General features: G+C 54.1%; 1 protein-coding gene across 6 annotated transcripts in view; it reads left to right on the top strand.

The window, feature by feature from the left end:
• LOC120388075 (deleted in malignant brain tumors 1 protein-like) overlaps positions 1–23,169 on the top strand; it is a 47,118-nt gene extending 23,949 nt beyond the window's left edge. For 5 of the 6 annotated variants that reach the window (XM_039509636.1, XM_039509637.1, XM_039509633.1 and 2 more), the window contains 5 exons: positions 54–383; positions 1,000–1,329; positions 17,999–18,328; positions 19,468–19,581; positions 20,552–23,169. In XM_039509636.1, coding sequence (XP_039365570.1) covers positions 54–383; positions 1,000–1,329; positions 17,999–18,328; positions 19,468–19,581; positions 20,552–20,682 — 1,235 coding nt within the window. In that variant the 3' untranslated portion in view covers positions 20,683–23,169. The remainder of the gene's footprint in view (positions 1–53; positions 384–999; positions 1,330–17,998; positions 18,329–19,467; positions 19,582–20,551) is intronic. The other variant, XM_039509634.1, reaches the window with a different exon arrangement.
• The last annotated feature ends 668 nt before the right edge of the window (positions 23,170–23,837 follow it).

Here is a 23,837-nt window from a genome sequence, read left to right as displayed (position 1 = left end):
GGGTTAATAGTGATCAGATGCAGTGAGTGTTTATTTCCTTGGGGCATTTGCAGACTCAGGCATTTCAGAGCAGACTCAGCTCCGACTGGTGAACGGCCCGAATCGCTGCGCTGGGAGAGTCGAGGTGCTTCACCGCCAGCTGTGGGGAACCGTGTGTGATGACAGCTGGGATTTAGCTGAGGCCAGAGTCGTGTGCAGGCAGCTGGGCTGTGGGATGGCGTTATCAGCCCCAGGAGGGGCTCGATTTGGACGAGGCACTGATCCCATCTGGCTGGATAACCTTCACTGCACAGGGGCAGAAGCTGCCCTCTCCGACTGCAGGGCTCGGCCTTGGGGAATCCATAACTGTAACCACGGAGAAGATGCCGGTGTTGTGTGCTCAGGTAACCCTCCTCCATCACTTTGGGTGTTGTGGGGAGCAGGAAGGGGGCTCAGTAGGGGGCGCTCTCCCCTTGTAGACAGCGCTGTCCCCAGTGCCCCAGCACAGCACTTAGGGCCTGCGCTGCAGGGAGCAGGACGTGTGCCTCAGTGAGAGACCCTCCCCCATCACTGATTGCTCTGATCCCCCTGCCCCACTACAGCACAATGGGGCGCAGGGTAACTGTAGATCCCCTTTGTGGGATTTGGGGTCAAATGGAGCATGCAGCCGCTCAGAGGCAATATAAACCCTGGGTCCCTTTATGAAGTGTGGGGCTCCTACCCCATTTTAGTGATTTTAATCTCAGCTAATTACCCCAAACCTGTAACATCCCCCACTGCTGTGACTGGAGACAGGGTTCTTCCTCACTCCCTCTCCTACACAGCCTGCGTGTTTTCATGGCCTGTCTCTCAGCTGCCCCTTCACACCCCAGAGGCTGCTGTATATTAGTAGGGGGGAATGAACCTGTGTCAGGCAATTGTAGAGACTGATCAGATCTGAGGTGCTATGTTCCCCAATGTCACTAGTGATCAGAGGCAAAGGAATTTCCCTGAGTGTTTATTCCCTTGGCACATTTGCAGACTCATCCGTTCCAGAGAGGGCTTCAGTCCGACTGGTTGATGGTTCAAGTCGCTGTGCTGGGAGAGTCGAGGTGTTTCACAACCAGCAGTGGGGAACCGTGTGTGATGACAGCTGGGACATAACAGATGCTGGAGTTGTGTGCAGGGAGCTGGGCTGTGGGATGGCGTTATCAGTCCTAGCGGGGGCTCACTTTGGGCAAGAATCTGACCCCATCTGGCTGGATGATGTTCAGTGCACAGGGACAGAAGCTGCCCTCGCCGAATGCAGGGCTCGGCCGTGGGGAGACAATAACTGTCACCATGAAGAAGATGCCAGTGTTGTGTGCTCAGGTAACCCTCTTCCATCACGTCACTGTGGGTGGTGCTGGGAAGCTTTCAGCACAGACCCAGCTCTCCTGTCTGAGTCAGCGCTGACCCCAGTGCCCCAGCATGGTGCTAAGGGCCTGTACTGCAGGGATCCAGCTCGGGGTCACAGTTAGTGTCTCTCTTCCCGTGGTATCAGTGCTGACCCCATTTCCCTTGCCTGTGCTGCAGGGAGTAATGTGGGGGCTCAGTAGGGGGCGCTCTTCCCTCGCAGTCATTGCTGAGCCCAGTGCCCCAGTACAGCACTCAGGGCCTGCGCTGCAGGGAGCAGTACGTGCACCTCAGTGAGAGACCCTCCCCGTCACTGATCGCTCTGATCCCCCTGCCCCACTACAGCACAATGGGGCGCTGGGTAACCGTAGATCCCATTTGCAGGATTTGGGGTCGAATGGAGTCTGCAGACTGGAGTCAGAGGCAGTAGAAACCTGGGATCCCTTTATGAAGTGTGGGGCTCCTCCCCCCGTCATTCCGGGTGATTTCCATCTCAGCTAATTACTCCTGAACCTGTAACATCCCCTAGAGCTGTGACTGGAGACACGGTTCTTCCTCACTCCCTCTCCTATGCAGCCCATGAGTTTCTGTGCCTACTCTCTCAGCTGCCTTGTTCCACCCCAGAGGTGGCTGCATGTCAGGGGTGGGGCATGAGTCCTTGATAGGCAGGTGCTGTGTTTAGAGACTGTTCAGACCTGTCAGCGGGAGGCGGTACGTTCCCCAGCGTCACTAGCGATCAGAGGCACAGGAATCTCTCTGAGTCATTATTCTCTTGGGGTGTTTGAAGGCTCAGTCAGTCTAGGTTTTGATCCACTCCAACTGGTGAATGGCCCAAATCTCTGTTCTGGGAGAGTTGAGGTGCTTCACAATCAGCAGGGGGGGAACCGTATGTGATGATAACTGGCAGTTACCTGACACTGACGTTCTGTGCAGGCAGCTGGGCTGTGGAATGGGGTTATCAGCCCTAGGCAGAGCTTGATTTTGGTGATGGTCCGATCCCATCTGACTGGATGATGTTCACTGCACAGAATCAGAAGCTTCCCTCTGTGAATGCAGGGCTAAACCTTGGGGAAAACATAACTATCACCACAGAAAAGATTCCAGTGTTATGTGCTCAGGTACCTCTTGCTTTCCCTTGCACTGTTGATGCTGCAGAGAGCCTGTTGGGAAGCTAAATAGAGCATGCTTTCCTGTCTGAGTTAGTGCTGACCCCAGAGCCCCAACACTGTGCTATGGGCCTCTACTGCAGAGAGGGGTATGTGTGCTGTGTGGAGAGGCCTTCAGCCTCATTTGATTGTTCTACTTAGGGAAGCAAAGGGACAGAATAAGAAATCTATGACCAGCAGAGTTAATGGCAACAAGAAGGTGTTTTTAAAATATATTAAGAACCAAAAGAATCCTAACAATGATATCGGTCCATGCTTAGATGGAAATGGTAGAAATATCAATAACGATGCAGAAAGAGCAGAAGTGTTCAATACATATTTTTGTTCTGTATTTGGGAAAAATAGATCATATAGTCTCACCATATGGTGATGGTAATGCTCTGTCCATTCCACTAATGTATCAGGAGGATGTTAAACAGAAGCCATGAAAGATAGATAGTTTAAAATTGCAGATCCAGATAATTTGCATCCAAGGGTTTTAAAACAGTACGGAGCATGCTGGACTGTTATTATTGATTTTCAGTAAGTCTTGGAGTGCTAGGAAAGCTCCAGCAGCCTGGAAGAAAGCTAATGTTGTGCCAATTTTTAAAAAGAGTAAAAGGGATAACTCGAGTAATTACAGGCCTGTCAGCCTAACGTCAATCCCAGGCAAGATAATGGAGTAGCTGATATGAGAGTCGAACAATAAAGAATTAAAGGAGGGTAATGCAATTAATGGAAATGAACATGGGTTTATGGGAAATAGATCTTGTCAAACTGAGCTGATTTTTTTTTTTGGATGAGATTACCAATTTGTTTGATAAAGGTAATAGTGTGGATGAAACAGACTGAGACTTCTGTAAGATACCACACAACATTTTGATTAAAAAAACGATAACACTATAAAATTAACATGGCACACGTGGCAGGGAGTGGTTCTTGGACCTATGATATTTAACATTTTTATCAATGACTTAAAATAAAATATAAATTCATAGGTGTTAAAATTTGCAGATGATACAAAGATTGGGGGAGTGGTAAATAATGAAGTGCACAGGTCACTGATTCAGCCTGATCTGGATTGCTTGGTAAACTAGGTGCAAGCAAACAATGTACATTTAAATGTAAATATCTACGTCTAGGAACAAAGAATGCAGATCATGTTTACATGATGGGGGATTATATCCTGGGAAACAGTGACTCCGAAACAGATTTCCAGGTTGAGGTAGACAATCCAGCATGAGCTCCCACTGAGACTCTGTGGTCAAAAGGGCTAATGCAATCCTGGGATGTATAAAGAGAGGAATCATGAGCAGGAGCAGAGAGGATATTTTACCTCTATGTTTGACACTGCTGTGGCCATTGCAGGAATACTGTATTCAGTTCTGCTGCCCACAATCCAGGAAGGATGTTGATAAATTGGAGAGGGTCATGGAAGAGCCACAAGAATGATTAAAGGATAAGAAAACCTGCCTTACAGCGACAGGCTCAAGGAGCTCATTCTATTAACAAAGAGAAGGGTGAGAGGTGACGTGATCACAGTCTACAAGAATCTACCTGGAGAATAAATATTTAATACTGGGCTCTTCAGTCTAGCAAAGGAAGGTAGATCAGCATCCAATGGCTGAAGGTTGAAGCTAGACATATTCAGAATGGAAATGAGGCATACATTTAGAATGGTGAGGGTAATTCACCATGGCACAAATTACCATGGGTGGTGGTGGTTGAGTCAAGAATGGATGTTTCTGTAACAGCTCTGCTCTAGGATCAGACTAGATTCTCAAAAAGGTACGTTCTAGCCTTGGAGTCGATGACTCTATGATCCCCTGCCCTGCTATGGCACAATGGGGCACTGTGTAATCACAGGCCCCACTGGTTTGGTATGGTGTTAAATTGAGCCCGTAGCAAATTACATGGACTAGAAACGAGGGTCACTTTGTCAAGAGTAGGTCTGGTATCCCCATTCTTGTGGCCAATTTGCATCTTAGTTAATTAATCCTGAACCTGTAATGTTCTTTGGGAGCTATGATTGGACACAGGCTGCTTCCTCGCTTCCTGTTCTAAACAGCTGGGCCATATTTCCTTGTCCTGTTTCTCAGCTGCCTGGCCCTACCCAAGAGGTGGCTTCATTTCAATGGTGAGAAGAGATCCTGGCCTCCCATTCTCATGCAGTTTCTGTGTCTGGAGCCTGTTCAGACTAACAGAGTTTAAGGCTGGAAGGGAGAGTTTTGAGCATTGAGTCAGGCCATCAGCAAAACTCGGCGAGAGAATCTCTCTTGTGCCAAGGCCACAACTTTTGTTTGAGTTATCACAGATTTTTAAGAAAAACGCCCAGTCTTCTTCTTCCTGTATAGACTTAAAGTGTCAGAGGATCTCACGTGTCCCTAGATACATTGTTCCAGTAATGAATTAACCTCACTGGTATCAATGCCCTGATATTTCTGAATATATCTAGCTTCAGTCACTGGATCTCGTTCTGTTTTTGTGTGCTGGATTCGAGAGCCCTCTGTGTCCTCTGATAGGTACTGATAGAGTGTAATCAAGTCATCTCTTAACTTTCTCTAAATTAAACTAAATAGGATGAATGGACTAAAAGGTGGATGAAAGAAAGCTGTCTAGATCGATGGGCTCAACGGGTAGTGATCAACAGCTCAATGTCTAGTTGGCAGCTGGTATCAAGAGGACAACAAGGCATCCGGTGGCACCTTAAAGACTAACAGATTTATTTGGGCATAAGGTTTTCTGGGTAAAAACCCACTTCTTCAGATGCATGGAGTGAAAATTACAGATTCAGGCATTATATACTGACACATGAAGAGAAGGGAGTTACCTCACAGTCGGAGAACCAGTGTTGACAGGGCCAATTCCATCAGGGTGGATGTAGTCCACTCCCAATAATTGATGAGGAGGTGTCAATTCCAGCCCTAATTAACGGTGTAAAATTTGAAAATCAAGAAGAAGACATCAGGACATCAGGAATGGCAACATACAAAAGCCAGTAGGAGAACACTTCAGTCTTCTATAGACATTCTACAACAGATTTAAAAGTAGCCATACTTGGACAAAAAAAACTTCAGAAACAGACTTCAAAGAGAAACCGCAGAACTAAAATTCATTTGCAAATTTTCAGTGGATTGTTTCTGTTCAAAGGAGAGATTGAAGATTCTGTAGCTAAGTGGGCAAACATGATCCTGCAATGTATAAGTGGGGGAATATCAAGTAAGAGAAGGGAGACAGTTATTGACATTGCTGGATTTCTGCAACGCAGTCCTGGTTATTTACAAAGCACGTACAAAGTCCCGTCTGGCTGAACACAGCAGAAATCAAACAAAAGGAGAGAGTTTCGTTGCTCACAGTTCAAAGTCTCTTTCAGCCCATTCTGACCCCAAAGCGCTTAGCATTTTTCCGAAGCTCACATGATCAGCGATTCTCTGGCTGTGTCTGGGCTTCTTTGCTCCTTCTCTGAATCACTCTCTGTAGCTTAAGACTAAGATAAAGATTCAGCATCAGCCCCATTTGTTGGTATTGGTGCTGTCTGCACTGATCACTAGAGCTTTCCCCTCCCCCCTGCCAGTTAAATGAGAATTTAAAACAATAACTTCCTAGGAACCCAGGTACTCTGCCATCCACACAGGTTTCCTTGTCACTCTGCATGCTCGAGTCCTATATTCACTCATGGAGACATCAGTCATAGTTGGATCTAGATTATCAGTGAGTTCAGGGTTCATGCCCTGTCGGTGAGGCTTATCTGTTGTGGACAGGCTGTCTGTAGAAGATAGCAATGTGCCGAGGTAAGCTGCATGCACTTGCTTTTGGTATCAGCAAGGATAAGTTGTTCAGCTTTTAATGACCATGTAAAGTCCCCTCCAAAAAGGAGTAAGTTTGGGATTCTTTTCCAGGATGCTTTTTCCAGTTGTGTAGCCACTGCTGCACCTTCTGTCATTCATGCACGGGCATTCCATTCTCCTCTCTCCTGGCGTCTCGTGTCTGGCACGCTCCCTTCCGGCTCATCTTTTCCTCCACCTCCTGGAATGCTATCCTCAGGCCACTGAGATAAGGCCAGGGTTACGCTACACAATTACTTTGGTATAACCATGTTGCTCAGGGCTGTGAAAAATCCGCACCCCTGAGTGACGTAGTTATACCGACCTCAGCTCCCCATGTATAAAGTGCTATGCTGGTAGGAGAGCGTCTCCCATGGACACAGCTACTGCCTCTCATGGAGATGAGGTTAATAAGCTGACCAGAGAGCTCTCCCCTCAGCTTAGAGCAGTGGTTTTCAATCTGTGGTCCGCGGGCCCCGGGGGTTTGCAGACTATGCCTAAGGGGTCAATAAAAGGTTTCGTTACCATAGAACCATGGTTTTCAGTCTGTGGTTCCTGAACCCCTGGGGGTCCACAAACTATGTCTGAGATTTCCACCTCCATTCGAAATATTTCAAGGTCCGAAAATGAAAAAAATTCGAAACCCCCTGGCTTAGAGCATCTTCATCAGAAGAGCTACAGCAGCTGACGCAAGTTTGTAGTGTTAACCTGCCCTAAGCGTCCACTGTATCTCTGATCTGTATGGGTGCCAGGGACCTGGCCAGTTCTTGCTGCTGAACATCAAGTCACTGGGAGGCCTGGGTTTGCAGGGTCCACAAATTATCCCAGAAGCAGAGTAAGGGATAGTTGCTTGATGGCTGTGCTAAGATACCAAACAATACCTTCATTTCCCCGTCTTGTTGGTCTTCATCGTCTCCGGCTGTAAGAATGGAACCAGTGGTGTGGTTTACTCTCTCCACTGCCCCTTTACTCACAGTATAGGCAACACTGGTTCTCACCTTCGTTATCTGGAGTTCTCAGCAAACCTCATGTAGTAACCGTGATACAAATTCATTCTCCTCATAACTGCAGACGCAGCCTGGTGGGATGAATTGCAACCCTACCTGTCTCATCAATGCAGTCGTAGCTGTTTCAGTCATTTTACTCTTCAGTCACTGCAGCACCACATGCTTTGGGAAAGTGTACTCACCTTGTACTGGAAGTGGAAGGGTTAACTCCCTGCTGTGAGCTGAGGAAGTCACAACCCCACGTCCCTACTGGGCATGCTCCAGGTGCAGCACTAGTATAAAAGGGAGCAGCCAGGCTCAGTTTGGGCTGACCATCGAGGAGGAAACATGTTCTTTGCTGGCTCCTGCCCAGGAGCAGCTGGAACCCCTGACTGTGGATGCCGGAGGCACCGAGACCTAGGGATATGCCCAAGTGCATGCGGACTCACAAGAGGGATCAGAGTCACTGGGAACCACATGCACCGAGAAGCCTGGAGATTTCAACGACAGCTCCAAGAGACATGGTAGGAAGTGGCCCGTGGGGAACTAGCCATAGTCCTGTAGGAAGCTGATGAGTTTCGGTTGAAGCCCCGCTGACTCTGTGGCGGAGAACTCCGCCACTGGTAGGGCCCTGGGCTGGGACCCAGTGGAGCAGGGTGGGCCTGGGTCCCCCTACCATGGTCGCCACATACGCCCACCACAGATGGTGGCCCATTGGCACTGACTGCAAGGCCTTACTGCCCTGAAGATTAGGGTGACACTACTGCCCTGCGAGTGAGGGCATCTCTGCTGACTCTGGCCATTGGGCCACACAGCCCTGAGACATTGGCAGTCCTATTGGCTCTGGCCTTTGGGCCATCCAGCCCTGAGGGAGAGGGCCTCTGTATAGGCCCTTACCTTTAGGTTTTCTACCCCTGAGGACAAGGGCAGACTAATTGACTCTGACCACTAGGCCATACCATCCCAGAGGCAGAGGCAGTTATATCGACTGTAGCCATTTGGCCACACTGTGCTGAGGCTGAGGGCAGCTCAAAGTATGGGATGCACTCACCCTGCACTGGTTGTGGTTCCCCCACCCCATCACACATGGTGCAGAACATGGGCACCGATCAAAGCCTGCTGATAGGCTTACACTAGGAAACCTGACAGAGGGACGGGTTTTCCCTGTTTGTTGTAGTGATTTGCATTGGGAGAATATTAGAATGAGAAGTGGAGTCTGATAAAGTCTCGCAGTGGTTACTTGAGAGCCAGCAACAACAAGCACCTCAGCAACAGCAGCACCAGGCGGAGCTGTTGCAACCGATCGCTCACTAGCAACAGCAACTGATGAGTGAACTATCCATGCAGCCACAGGCCCAGCAGGAAAGGCTGGTTCAGCAGATGGCAATGTTACTATGGCCTGGAGGGGCTTTGAGTGTCACCCCAACAGAGTCCAAACCAGGGTCCGTCCATGCTGCCTGGCCTCCCACTGCAGCTTGCCAAGATGGGGCCTTCCATGGCCACTCAGTGACCTCCAGAACACTGGGCTACCCTTCTAGCCCCATACCTGATGGGGCCAGCCCACCTGGCTTACCGAAAATCGGATCACCAGGATGCCTTGGATTATGTCAAGGTGAAGGAGGCCATCCTTGACCAGACCGGTATTAGCCCAGAAACATACCAACAGTGGTCCCATCGTGAGCGGTACCCCACCGGAGCTAGCCTGAGGGCAGTAGCCCAGTGCCTCAGAGCTTATGCCTGGAGGTGGCTGGAGCCCAACAAGGGGTCTGGAGCCCAGGTGGCAGAGGCTGTAACCCTCGAGCAGTTCACCCAAGTCCTCCTGGCCGGAGGGAAGGAATGGGTACAGTGATACCAGCCTGTGACACTTGTGGATGCCATTGTACTGCTGGAAGATGACTTAGCGGCCGAAAGTGTGGAGCAATCTCACACGACTGATGAGTTGGGGGGAAGAGAGAAGCCAGTCAGGGGAAGTACACACCAGACTGAACCTGGAGGTCCGTGACATTTGTCTGGGGGCTCAGGCATTACCTCAGACCTGACCCGGAGATTGATGGCCACCCAAGTCTCAACTCAGCAGGAGGAAGACCCCTGAGCAGAGACCAGCTTGGTAAAAGCAGATCCATCAGCTGAGGAAGCCTGGGACAGTTCTTGTGAGTGCAGCCAAGAGGGACATTTCCTCTGGGATTTTCACTATATGGATAGTAACTATGGACAGGTATGGGTATCCAGCCCACGCACTTGAAAGAGGGCCCCGGGGAAGCTACCAAGCTGTGACACTGGTTCCAACAGATGATTCCCTAACAAAGAAGGATTGAGGGGTCCCAGCACACCCCAGTGCTGCCCCCTTTTCTCTAGAATCTTCCACTCCAATGCGATGGCCAGGATTCGGTATTCACAAGGATTTGAATCTGTGGCCCCTGTCAAAGTTCCTCTTCTGCTGAGTTTTCTATTCATCTTCCTTCTCCTGAACAATCTGGAACTCAGGCCAGCAACTTTCTGGTTAGGATCATTTTGGGGTCATTCTGATAGTTGGCTGACCCTCAGCCCTACCACGAGCCTCTCTCTGATACGTTCTTTGCTCACCTCCCCATAGCCACAGTGTTCGATTAAGTTCTACTGGGCTCTTATAACTCATTCCCTGGCTCCCCCTTCTCTGGCTGGCATAAGTGAAATCGTACCTGCTCAGACACCAGAGTGCAGCGTGGCACGAAATGCTCATCCCATTCTTCTTTCACTGTCTTGAACGGTTTCATCTGAGCAGCCGTGAGGCTTCTGGGAGGGACAACGACTCTGCTGCAGGCCCATTGTACAGTGCAGGGCATTCCCTTGTTTCTCCTCTGATTGCTGAGCTCAGAAAGACTTCCACCCGAGGGAACTTCTGCAATCTGCCTACCCAGAGTGGCCACCCTGCAGGATGCTGTCAATCACATTCTGCAGGGTTGGCGTTTGGAAAAGGCTGGGTCAGAATGAGCCGTTTCTGCTGTTTTACCAGACTATAGACTCCTCCCCTTTTTCTGTGTTGCCTTTGTGTAGCCTAAGGTGATGTGGCCCAGTAAGGAAGCAGACAGATGTTGCTGTGGATCTCATCTAGGGTTGCCAACAGTCCCGTATTACAAGGTATGTCCCTTATTTAAACAGAAATTTGCCTGTTCCATACTGAGTCAGCGCAGGACACCTTTTATCCCGTATTTCAACAGCAGGGGCTAGTACTCATGGGTGCATCTTTCCACTCCCCTCCTGACCCTTCAGTGCTTCTCAGGGAAAGCAGACGGGGCTGCGCTCAAGGGCCAGGGGCCGGAGAGGAGTGGAAAGAGGCACCTGTGAATACTGGCCCCCTGCTGCTCAGGGCCCCCTGCTGACTCCAGCCCTTGAGCACGGCCCCGGCGCAGGCTCCGTCTGGCAGGGGAAGTGGACGGGGCTCTGTGCCCTGGAGCTGCGCTGAAGGGCCAGGCTCTGTCTGGCAGGGGGGTCAGTACTACCGGGAAGTAGCCTCCCAACTCGCACAGTCTCTGCTGACGTCCCCTGTAGGGTGCACAGCCCTGCAGCAGGCAAAGACCAGCAACTGCAGCCTCCAGGTCGGCTCCTGGCGCCCACCTGCAGCAGCTGCTGACCCAGCAACTGAGCCCCTGGGTTCTCCACAGCATCCAGAGCTGGAGAGAGAGAAGATGATCTCCTGAGGTACCTTCCAACCCTGCTATAGAGTGGGGAGGAATAGCTCAGTGGTTTGAGTATTGACCTGCTAAACCCAGGGTTGTGAGCTCAATCTTTGAGGGGGCCACTTAGTGGTCCTACTAGTGAAGGCAGGGGGCTGGACTACATAACCTTTCAAGGTCCCTTCCAGTTCTAGGAGATTGGTACATCTCCACTTATTACCTTTTTATATTCTATGATTCGAAGCCCTAGGAAGTGGTGGGGTGGGGTGGGGTGGGGTGGGGGAGGGACTTGCCCCCAGGGGTTCAAGTCAAGACTGGGGACATCTGAGGTCTGGCCTGTATTTTTAAATACAATGTTGGCAACCCTCATCTTAGCTTCTGCATCCCTTACTCACCCACCCTCACTCCCTGCTGCAGCCTGGACCCACCACAGCCCGTCTCTCTGGGCCCTCTGTGCATTGAGGCCTCTTCTCCGTCTGCTCGGCTGCTACCTCTGCAGCTTTTGGCTGTTCTGGCTGGGCTGGCCGGCCAGCTGGGCTGTTTTCCTTTCCCCCTTTCCCCTCCTTAGGGGGTGCTCTGTGATCTGTTGGGCTCTTCTTCCATCCCACCCCTCACACCCTGTAGAGATGACACAGACCCAGGGCTGTCTTCAGTTCCTGGTTACACACAGAGACTCTTACCTCTTTGCTCTGTGCCCCTAGTGATCGCTCTGAACGATGCCAACTAACACTGCAACCCCCACCAGCCCCAGCATAACTGTACTGAAGTGCACTGGCCATAGATTATATACACTTGGAACCCTTCTGCCCCTCTGAGTTGGCAGCAACAAGGGCCGGGTTCAGTATCCAGGGGATCTGTTTCAATAACTCAATGCAAAACCGGCTCGAGCCCCCACCCCTCCAGTGACCTGGGACAATTACATACCACCCCCCAGGCACCTCTAAGAGGCAATGCTTCCCCTCTCGCAAGCACAGAGTCTGAGTGTAGCAAAATCCTTTTAATAAAGGAGGGAAACAATGCGGCATTATGTTGGGGAAACACCACAAACAGGATTCATAACACAAACCATGAGCAAAAGCCCCACCCCCAAGTAAGTTTGGCAATGTCCTTTTCCACTCGGGGTCTTAAGTCCAACAACCCAAAAGTCTCTGTCCCTGGTCAGTGCAGCCCCAAAGTTCAAAAGTTTATCTGCAGAGTTTTACCCGCCCAGCCTGAGTGGAAATGGGGAGGGGCGCACGGGGTGTTAAGGGGCAGCTTACGTGGTCCAGGGCCGACTGTCCAACCTCTCCGTGGGGTTCTGCTGCTGCTCCACTCCACCAGCCATCCCGTGAGCCGCTCCAGCCATCCCACGAACTGCTCCGCTCTGCCCTGCTTCACTCCACTCACCATCCTGTGGGCTGCTCCAACCACCCTACAAACTGCTCTGCTTTGCCAGCCACTTAGCAATAGATCTTCAGGCTCCCCCCACTAGTTAACACGGCACTCGCTGATTCTGCCTGCAGCTGATTGTGGAAGACCCCTCGAGGCAACCCCTGGCGGTCTGAACTCAGTGCTCTTCTCTTCCAGCAGGGCAGTCTGTTAGGGTATGGGGTGCTGAAGAGCTGGGGCATCCAGCAGTGGGCAGCAAACCTCTGGGACACCCCATCACTTCTGTCAGGGCAGTTTTGTGTTTGCACATAGCGAGTGTAATCAGGTCCAGATCACTTGCACCTCTGCACCTTCCCATTTCTAATTCTGTGATAAATTCTCCTTTATCCATCAGTCTCCTGTAGGCCCAGCCTGAGTCAGGGGCCATACTTGTTGTGTTAGAAAATTATCACTGATCATTCTTAGAAACTCCAGGGATGTTTTTTCTCATGGCAGCAGGAGACTCCTGCAGGCTCCCATAGACTGATCCCCCAGAGCAATGTAGAGTGTCTTTCTACACATTGTAGCAAGCGTTCAAAGTGCTGTTCACCCTGGTCTTTGATTTGGGGGACGCTGCAGACCCCTCTTGCCATGTCTAAGTGGGAACAGTGTTCCCTACACTTTTCATGTCCAGCACTGTTGAGTGTCCACTAACTGTAAAGCAAGTCAGGGTGCCACCCCCCACTGCCATGTGACCACTCTGCTCTTCCTAAATGAGGAATGTTGCCTGTTTGTTGCCATAGTGGGGCCTTGACAGGTGTTTCTGGAACGAGGAGAAATTGATTTCACAAGTCAAGTGTTTCTTTGGTTCGCTCTGGTTTATTTACAAAGTTCTGTTTCCCTGAACACAGTAAAAAACAAAAAGCAGCTGGCATTTTCCTTGCTTTCAATTTCCAGTCTGCCTCTCCAGCCAGTCCTGTGTCTCAAGGCACTACATTCCCTGTGTCACTAGAGATCAGATGCACAGGAACCTCCCTGAGTCTTTACTCCCTTGGGTGTTTGTAGACGCTGGCATCTCAGAAGTGGCTCCGCTCCGACTGGTGAATGGCTCGAGTCGCTGCGCTGGGAGAGTCGAGGTGCTTCATAACCAGCAGTGGGGAACCGTGTGTGATGGCAGCTGGGGCTTGTCTGAGGCTGAAGTCATGTGCAGGCAGCTGGGCTGGGGACGGCGTTATCAGCGCCACATGGGGCTCACTTTGGGCAAGGATCTGACCGTGTGTGGCTGGCAGGGCCGGCTCCAGGCCCCAGCATGCCAAGCGCGCGCTTGGGGCAGCGTGCCGCGGGAGGCGGTTCCGGTGGACCTCCTGCAGGCATGCCTGCGGAGGGTCCGCTGGTCCTGCGGCTTCGGTGGAGCATCCGCAGACGTGCCTGCGAGAGGTCCACCGGAGCCGCGGGACCAGCGGACCCTCCGCAGGCACATCTGCAGGAGGTCCACCGGAGCCGCGGGACTGGCAACCACCAGAGCGCCCTCCGCGGCGTGTTGCCCTGCTTGGGGCAGCGAAATTCCTAGAGCCGCCCCTGGTGGCTGGATGAGGTTCAGTGCACAGGGGCAGAAACTGCCCTTACCAAATGCAGGGCTAAGCCTTGGGGAGAGCATGGCTGTAACCCCGGAGAAGATGCCAGTGTTGTGTGCTCAGGTAACACTGAGGGTGGTAGGAGCATGTGCTGCTGGAAGTGGGGTGGAGGCTCTGCATAGGGTGCTAACCCTGGGAGTCAGGTTAGGTATGTTGGTGTGTGTGTGCATTTCGGGGTTTGTGTGTGATTGTCTTTGTACCTGTTTGTGGCAGCGTGTGTGTGTCTATGTGTGTGAAGGGGTGTGCACAGGACAGTCTATGAATATTTGCATACATGCGTGGCAGTTAGGGTTGCCAACCCTCCCAGATGGGCCGGGAGTCTCCTGGAATCAGCCTCAATCTCCCAGAGGCTACTGAAACCAATCCGGGAGATTTTAGACACTAAAAGTCCAGCAGCACAGCAGGGCTAAGGCAGGCAGCCTACCTGCCCTGGCTCTGCATGGCTCGCGGAAGCAACCAGCATGTCCCTCTGGCTGCTGGCGCAGGGGTGGCCAGGTGGTCTCTGCGTACTGCCCCGTCCTGAGCACCGACTCCGCAGCTCCCACTGGCCGCAGCTCCCATCCCCCTCCTGCATTCCAACTACTTGCCCCAGCCCTAAGACCCCTCCCGCACCCAAACTCCCTCCCAGATCCTGCACACTGCACCCCCTCCTGCACCCCAACTGCCTGCCCCAACCGGATGAAAGTGAGGGTGAGGGAGAGCGAGCAACAGAGGGAGGGAGGATGGAGTGAGCAGGGCGGGGCCTTGGAGAAGCGGGTGGGGCAGGGGAGCAAGAGTGTTTGGGTTTGTGCAATTAGACAGTTGGCAACCCTAATGGCAGTATGTGTGCGTGTGACAGTGTGTGTATTTGAGGCAATGTGTGTGTGTGCATAAGGACGTATGGGGGTTGTGAATGGGACTCTGTGTATGTGTCTGCTTGTTTAGCAGCGTGTGTAAGGCGGTGCAGTATGTATGTGTGTTTGAGGCAATGTGTATATGTGTGCACAGGGCCATATAGCAGTTGTGCATGGGACTCTGTGTGTGTGTGTGTCTGCTTGTATAGCAGCATATAGTATGGGCAGGGCCGGCTCTAGGCACCAGCCCTCCAAGCATGTGCTTGGGGCGGCACTTTCTAAGGGGGGGCACTCTGCCCCCCTCACTCCCTTTTTTATTTTTATTTTTATTTTTTTTGCTTGGGGCATCATTGCCGGGAGCCGGCCCTGGTGCAGCCACTTGCCTGAGCCGGAATCCGCGCCCACTGCCCAACCCAGCAGCGCCCTGCAGAGCCCACTCGGAAATGCGGTACCGCCAGGAGTGGCAGCGGCAGCAGGACCCCTCCTCCCTCCGTCCCCGGCTCCTCACACAGTCCGGGAGCCCCTCTCACCGCCGCCGCAGCCCGGGCTTAGCTCCCGCTCCGTCCCCGGCTCCTCACACGCTCTGGGAGCTCCTCACACAGCCGAGCCCGGGCCGCAGTGGCGGCGAGAGGGGCTCCCAGAGTGTGTGAGGAGCCCGGGAGGGAGGCAGGATCCCCTGGAGCCGAGCCCGGGTTGCGGCGGTAGCGAGAAGGGCTCCCAGAGTCAGGGCTGCCCGGGCGGGGCGGGGGGGGGCAAGTGGGGCAATTTTCCCCAGGCTCCGGGCCCCACAGGGTATGTCGGAGGCTCCCCCCACCTTCGTCTTCCCCCATCCCCCGGTGTCTCAGCTGGTAAGGGGGCAGGGCTGCGAGCTGCAGCCGAGCGGTGGGAACTCAGGCCCCGCTGGAGACACCACGTGCTGTTGGGGAGAGGGGGTAAGTGGCATGGTAAGGGGCCAGGCCGGAGCCGGGCACCCCCCGACTCCATCCCTCCCATCCCTGATCCCCAGCTCCGAGCCCAGCCCCTCTGAGCTGGGCACCCCCGACCCCATCCCCCACAGCCCTGACCCCCAGCTCCGAGTCCAGACCCTCTGAGCTGGGCACCCCGGCCTCATCCCTCCCATCCCTGATCCCCAGCTCTGAGTCCAGCCCCTCTGAGCTGGGCACCCCCCCCGGCCTCATCCCCCCCATCCCTGACCCCCAGCTCCGAGTCCAGCCCCTCTGAGCTGGGCACTCCCCCAGCCTCATCCCCCCCAGCCCTGACCCCCAGCTCTGAGCCCAACCCCTCTGAGCTGGGCACCCTGACCCCATCCCCACAGCCCTGACCCCCAGCTCCGAGCCCAGCCCCTCTGAGCCGGGCACCCCCGACCCCATCTCCCACAGCCCTGACCCCCAGCTCTGAGCCCAGCCCCTCTGAGCCGGACAACCCCTGACCCCATTCCCCCCACAGCCCTGAGCCCAGCCCCTGTGAGCCGGGCACCCCCCAACCCAGAGCCCAGCTCCCCACCCAGCCCTGGGCAACAGCAGCACCACCCGCAACAGCCCATTGTATAATGGCAAATGTAGACAGACCAGTAAAGCATTTAATGTTTTTAAATAATGTATTTGGTGTTGTCATGGTCTCACCCTCACTTGAAACTGGGGGGTTTCAAGTTGAGGACCAGCATGTATTCCCCCACCCTAAAATCCTAGGGTAGGTCCCCTTTTTGCTGCCACCACTCGGTCGATTCACGTGGGCCGAGACACCCCTGTATTCCCCCCTTCCTCTTTCCAAAGATGTTCCCTGGGGAAACACAGATCAACTCACAGAGAGAGAAACCTCCCCCCTCCCCTCTCTGCCCGGAGATAAGCTTGTCTCACCACCGAGAGAGAGTTTCTTAGCCCCTCCCCCTGTATCCACAGTAGAGGGATTTAATCAAATCTTTATAGAAAGAATTTATTAAAAGAAAAACAAGAAAATACAGAATCTCTATGAGTCCAAGCTGGACACTCATAGGGTATAACCTTGCTAAGTTCTGGAGAGAATCCTCTCTCCTTCTCAGTACAAACAATACAGGCAGAATGAAGAATAATCAATAACAAACACACAGAATTGCAAACATAGGATTATTAGATGAGGACACAAAGTACCTTTCGAATACTCACTATCTTGACTAGAAGAAATTAGTTCAGAAAGGTGGAAACGGGTAGAAGACTTGATTAAAATATCTGAACCCTTGTAATTCCAAACGGCTAAGAACACACACACACACACAAACAGAAAGTTCCCTCCTAGGAATTTCAAATTCTCTTCCCTGATTGGTCCTCAGGTCAGGTGCCCACCAGGTACTATGTTTTAACCCTTTACTAACTATTTATGACAGGTGTATTTTCAAATTATTACAAATTAATTTTTGAATGTATTTCACTAGTTATTTTTTACATTTCCAAATACATGTTACTATAGTATTGCAAATTTTTTATGGAAGGGGCCTCTGAAATTGCTTTGCCAGAGACCTCCTGAATCCTCTGGGTTGCCCTGCCCAGAGTGTGTGAGGAGCCGGGGAGGGAGGGAAGCGGGATCCCCTGGAGCTGAGCAGGTAGCCCTGCAGCCGGAGATCCTTGCCTTCCCGCCCGCCGGGGCTGGGCCAGGGCACCGTGAGGCTGAAGAGAAGCAGGTCCGGGGGGCTCTCCAGGTCCTCAGCCACCAGCATGTCGGGGGTGAGGGCGGTGAGCACGAACTGATCCACCTCGGCCACCAGCAGCGCCGCCAAGCCCAGGGAGGGGGCCGTGTTCTCCGTGCCGCCCCGCAGCCATACCGCCACCTAACAGTGCTCCCGCTCCACACCGCCCAGCAGCTCCACCCGCATGGGGACAGAGTCGCAGCTGGGCCAGGGCTCAGCTGCAGTGTGCTGGTAGCGGATCCCACGTTTAGGGGGGAGCCAAGTGCTGGGGCAGCAGGGGGTGCGGGTGCACTGGTGGGAAGGAGGCGGAGCTCATTTCTGGGGTGGGGCAGCCAAAATTCTCTTTGATTGGGGCGGCAAAACACCTAGAGCCGGCCCTGCGTATGGGGGTTGCAGTGTGTGTGAGTGAGGGAGCGCACGCACACATGCACACAGGTGGAGTGATAGAGAAATGGCTCCTCTCTGCTCTGTGCAGACACTCACACCCCATCCGCAAGCCGTGCCGGGTATCCGGGCGCCTGGCGGCAGGGAACAGCCTCTCACGGCCTGGGCTTTGTGTTTCAGATCAGGGCCAGCTGAGCCTGCGGCTGACGAATGGCTCAAACTCCTGCTCTGGGCAAGTGGAGGTGCTGATTAACAACACCTGGAGTGCCGTGTGTGACGCTGGCTGGGGCCTGCCGGAGGCAGGGGTGGTGTGCAAGCAGCTGGGCTGCGGCCCGGCGCTGTCAGCCCCGGGGGCTGCTCAGTTCGGCCACGGGGCCGGCGACGTCTGGCTGGAGGGCGTGAGCTGCTTGGGACAGGAATCCCTCATCAGCGAGTGCCAGCTGAGCCGGCTGGGTCCTGGGCAGTGTGGCCATGGCTCCGAGGCCAGCGTGGTGTGTGCCGGGCAGGCCGGTGAGTGACCAGCGCCGTAGCCGTGCCCATGTTCCTGCAGACACGGGGTGGGCGGGAGTGACACCCTGGCCATGCCAGGGGGAGGCCAGTCTCCAGGTGGGCAGCGGCAGGGAACCTGCCCACCACACCGAGGTTACTGGCTGTCCCAGAGATTCCAACAGCCCTGCTCAGCCTGGGGTACCACTCCTGGGTCTCTGAGCAGCCTCCTCCACCACGGGGCTCCCGCTCCTGCCAGCCTGGCTCCGGCGCTGGAGGCTGCTACCCCTGCAGGTAAAGCCAGAGCACAGATCTGGGGGCCGAGTCTGGGGGGCAGGGCCTGAGGAGGATTATGAGGGACAGGGATTGTGGGAAAAGCTGGGAAGAGGCCTCTGGGAGCTAGTGCCCCCCAACCCCTCTAACACGTCCCCATCCCCTGGACTTCATGGGCTGGGAATGGTCCCTGGGGGCAGCCCAGCCCTGGGCCTACTCCCATATCCCAACTCCCTGCCCCAGCCCCGAGCCCCCTCCTGCACCCAAACTCCCTCCCAGAGCCCACATCCCCTCCCACACCAACCCCCTGTCTCAGCCTGGCGAAAGTGAGTGAGGGTGGGGGAGAGCCAGCAAGGGGAGGGAGAGGGGATGGAGTGAGAAGGGGCGTGGCCTTGGGGAAGGGGCAGGGGACAGGGGTGGGGCAAGGGTGCTTGGGTTAGTGTGATTAGACAGTTGGCAACCCTACCCCTTAGCCACCCCCCGGTGCAGGGCCCTGCACTGCCCCACACTCCGCACTCCTCCCCGGGCCCTGTGGCAGAGGGGGTGGGGTTGGCCAGCCAAGGTTCTGAAGGCAAGAAATACAATCCCGGGTGGGGCTGTGGGGTGGGACAGGGAGGTCACCTCAGGATAGGGGCTGGGGAACGGGGGACAGAGTCAGACCCATAGCGACGGTGGTGCAGGGGAGGGAGTCAGCCGTGGGGGGTCCTGTGGGGTGGGGACAGAGTTGGGCCATGTGGGGTTGTAGGGGAGGGGATGGAGTCAGCCTTGGCAGGAGGCTGTGGGGGGGGAGAGAGTCAGTCTCAGGGGCTGTGGGGCAGAGGCAGGGTCAGCCCCATGGTTGTGACAGATCTGTGCGGGGGGAACAACTCACTGCCTGGCTCTCTCCCCAGGCTCTGGGCTGCTCTTGTCCCTGCTCCTCGGCCTGGGGGCTGTCGTGGTGCTGATCTTCGTGGCCCTGCTCTGCTGGAGGATGCGGCGGGACGGAGCCGCAGGGAACCCCCGGGGTAAGAGCCCTGGACCTCGAGCACAGCGCCGCAAGGAAGCGGGGCTGGGATGAGGGTTGCCGTCCTAACCCAGGAGTCCAGCCCCTGCTGGCACCCAGTGCCCCTGGGCTGCCTCCCTGCATGGGGACCTGCTGCTCTCACAGTTACTGGGATCCCTGCTCTGGCTGCCATGCACAGGCCCAGTGTCCCGGCCTGCGGGTGCCCCATCCCTACAGCCCAGCCCTGGCAGTGGTGTAGGGTTGCCAAGCATCCAGTTTTTGATCAGAACCCACATTCAAAAAATGACCATGGCAGCTCCGGTCAATGGCACAGCAGGGGCCCGAGGCTATGGCAGGCTCCATGTGCTGCCTCCGCCCTGAGTGCTGGCTCCACAGCTCGCATTGGCTGGGAACCACGACCAATGGGAGCTGTGAGGGCAGTGCCTGCAGATGCAAAGTCAGCACACGGAGGCTCCCCGGCCACCCATGCACCTAGGTTCCGCAAGGGCCTGGTGGCCGCTTCCTGGGAGCCATGGTAAGCGGCGCCGGGACCTCGAACCCCTAACCCCCTCCCAGACCCTCACCCTCTGCTCCAACCTGCTCCCACACCCAAACTCCCTCCTGGAGCCTGTACCCCCCACACCTCCCAACCCCCTGCCCCAGCCCCCTCCTGCACTCCAAACCCCTTAACCCCAGCCCCGCCCCAGAGCCCAGATCCCAACCGGATCCCACACCCCCTCCTGCACCCCACCCCCCTGGTCCAGACAGGTGAAAGTGTGGGAGGGTGTGGGAGAGCGAGCAATGGAGAAAGGGGTCATGGACGAAGTGGGGGTGGAGCCTTGGAGGGGCAGGGGTGTTCAGCTTTGTGTGATTCAAAAGTTGGCAACCCTACAGTGGGGTCCCATTCACAAGGTGCCCTGGCACCTGGGTGAGGTTGGGCCATTGGCAAAGGTCAGTGGCCCGGGTGCTTCACCCTGTTCTCTTGCTTGCAGGCCATGTGCACCTGAAGGAGCTGAGGGCTCCAGGGACCCCACCCTGGTCCCAGGGAGAGGCAAATCCAGAGCCCTCCGAGGAGCCCAACAGTGAGATGACCTGGCTGGTGAGGGAAGACGTGGTGCTGTGAAAGCCGCGTGCCAGCCGGGCTGGGCTGGGCTCAGCCTGCAGTGAGAGACGGGCCGGTGGGATCCTGCTCAGAGCAGCCCCAGAGCTGCCAGCTGCCTGGACTGTGGGGATGCTGATGGGGCTCATCTGGGGGCTGGGGGTCTCCACTCCCCCTGTAGGGCCCCTGTCACCATTGTCCCCCCAGCTGACTTGGAAAACTCCCCTGCTCCGCCCCACCCCCAGCTTTCCCTGGTATCACTCCCAGCAGCTCCCACGCCCATCCCTGAGCAGCCTGTGCCCAGCCATGCAGACAGCATGTGGTGCGCCCGGCAGAACCATTGTCAGGTGCACAGAGAAAGCCGGCTCCTTCCCAACGAAGCAACCATCCCAACATTTACATGAGCTATGGGGAGAGACTGACTATGGGTGTCTGCCTGTGCCCGATGTGCCAGGCCCTGGTAAAGCCTGGTGTTCTCATATGTATGTGCCCAGTACAGCCTGATCTCGAGGCACCAGGCCCCGTCTGTCTGTCTGTGCCCAATACGCCCTGAGCTCAGAGCACCAGGCCCCGTCTGTCTGTCTGTGCCCAATAAACCCTGAGCTTGGGGGGCCAGGCCCTGTCTGTCTGTCTGTGCCCAATGAACCCTGAGCTTGGGGCACCAGGACCCGTCTCCTCTCTCTATGCCCAATGCACCCTGAACTCAGGCCACCAGGCCCCGTCTGTCTGTGCAGCAGCCAGCCCGGGCCCCCAGTAAATGATCATTACAGCTTCTAGAGTGTAGATAAGGTGCAGAACTACGTGCAGCTGCATGATGGTGCCTTGCTTAATGGAAAGGGATGGGCCGGATTACAGATACAGATACAAAGAGTTTGTCTCTAACCTTCCCTCCCCCACCCCATCCTTGTGCTGTATAAATACCCTGTGGTAATATTACACAGCTAGATACGGAGACAGCAGCTGCGTCCAGACATGAGCCCTGTTGCACATTTCCCAGAAGAAGATGTTGTGGAACAATCACATTATTCCCCCTTTTCTTTGCATTAGTAGCATATTGGCAGCTGAAACCTTTCTGATTTCTTGTAATTCCCAAAAGCTTCCACAAGGTGTCAATGGCTCCTCTCTCCTCAAAGTGCCCCACTCTCACCCCCTCTGCAGTAGGGTGACCATATGTCCTGTTTTGGCAGGGACAGTCCCTTTTTCAGCTCTGTTCAGGCCGTCCCTACTTTTTTTCAGTAAAACTAGACATTTGCCCTGATTTGTGAAGGCAGCGCTGCCTTCAGAGCTGTCCCCCCGGGCAGCAGTCCCCGATCTCCGCTGGACACTACAGGCAGTTCTTATGTCTGGGTCAACCTAGGACAGCTGTTCACTGCTTGCATTACAGGATAGTGAGGAGTATACTTAGAGGATTGTACCTCAGAGATGTATAATCCCTTCCCGAGCAGCCTGGTGTTCTGGTAAAATGAGTGTGCTGCACACATTACAGCGGGGCATTCCTCCCTGAGCTCAGTGAATGCAGTCGTGACTGGTAGGACGCACAGAGAGTAGGGTGACAGAGTGGAGAGCAGAGAGATGTGGCTGCTGCCAGGGGGATCAGCTCTGAAGTCAGTGATGCCCACCAGCAGCAGCAGAGAAGGTTGCTGCTGTCAGACAGTGCTAATTTCAGAACTGACCCCAAGGAAGCAGCCCCGCTTGCTGGCCGCAGGGCAGAGCAGAGAAGTAAGGGTGACATGGTATTGCCACCCTCACTTCTGCGCTGCCTCAGAGTCTGAGCTTCCCTGACTGTAAGGCTCAGAATAAAATGGTTTGACCAACTTAACCGGAGGCTGCATAGAAGCACTAAATTAATGTTCCCGTCAGCTCAGTGCGAGGTCAGCAACGAGAAAGTAGAAACTGATGGGCACAGATCATGGCTAAATGGATTGTCAGCATCAGCAGGGTTGAAGGATGCCGCACGCAGGTAATCCGATGCGGGTTAGTGGCAGTGCTCTGATTTGTAAATGCTGGGTTTTTTTCTGGTTAGTTGAGTTGCAGCTGCAGGCTGAAAGCAGCATGATGGTCTCTTCCCAGCTCCAAGGTTTGCCTTGCTTGGGAGCCTGAGTGTTGAGACAGTGTGAAATAGGCAGGGTTTTTAATTGCATGTTTTGTTTTAGCTAAGAGTCTCCCTGAGCCAAACAGGCTGCCTGCCGTAGAGGCAGAGGGCCGTGCCCAGATGCTGGGCTGGGCCAGTGTTCCGAGAAAGCCTTGTGAAGGAACACTTGCAAATCAGTTCTTCCCTGGTGTTTCAGTATCAGATTTACCAGGCCATAGAGATCTCTAGTGTAAACCCTTCAACTTGGAGATTAACTTGGCTCATAGCAAGAAATTGGTTCAGCAAAACAGAGACTGTTAGGAGCAGGGTCCCAGCTGGAGGCAGACTGACATCATGTATCCAAAACATCCCTACAAGGAGCACACACAGTTCATTGACACACATGTTCTCCTTTGGCAAGGGCTGGTTGTGTTACAAGTAAGGGTGGCAATACCACCATGCTACTCTTACTTCTGTGCTGCTGCTGGCGGGGGCGCTGTCTTCAGAGCCAGGCACGCCAGCAAGCCTCCGATGCTCTCCATTGCCCAGCTGTGAAGGCAATGCTGCCCCCAGTCACAGGATGTTGCCAGGTGATGCTTTTGTTCTTTTTGGAGGGGTGTGGGGGTGAGCCTTGTGCATATCTGTGTCCTTAGAAGAATCAACTGTTTGTGTGTGGTCATTTTTTGCTATAAAAATGTCTAGGAAACAGCTGTGTAATTGTAATGAAGACCTCCAAAAACAGTTCAAGTTTTTAAAAAAAGACACTTCAACACTGGACAACAGCAAAGTTGTATGTGAGACATGTGGAGCACATTCCTCCATTGCCAACGGTTGAAATGACATTACCCAGCACCTTCAAAGCAAGAAACACAGAGATGCTGGTAAAAATAAGTGTTTAACACTAAGTGTTTCAGGATTTTTTCTGAGGCAAGACACAGAAGCTGAAAACGTTTTTGCCAGTGAGGGAGTATTTGCTTACTACTCAGTGCGGCACGCACACAGTTTCCACTCTAGTGACTGTACATCACAATAATTGGGAAACTAGGCCAGTCTACGTTTTCATCTGCTCACACAAAATCCAAGGCAGTCGCTTGCAACGTCTTAGCCC

This window comes from Mauremys reevesii, linkage group 22, assembly GCF_016161935.1.
Source record: "Mauremys reevesii isolate NIE-2019 linkage group 22, ASM1616193v1, whole genome shotgun sequence".
NCBI lineage: Eukaryota > Metazoa > Chordata > Testudines > Geoemydidae > Mauremys > Mauremys reevesii.
This window is presented reverse-complemented; position numbering and strand designations above follow the sequence as displayed.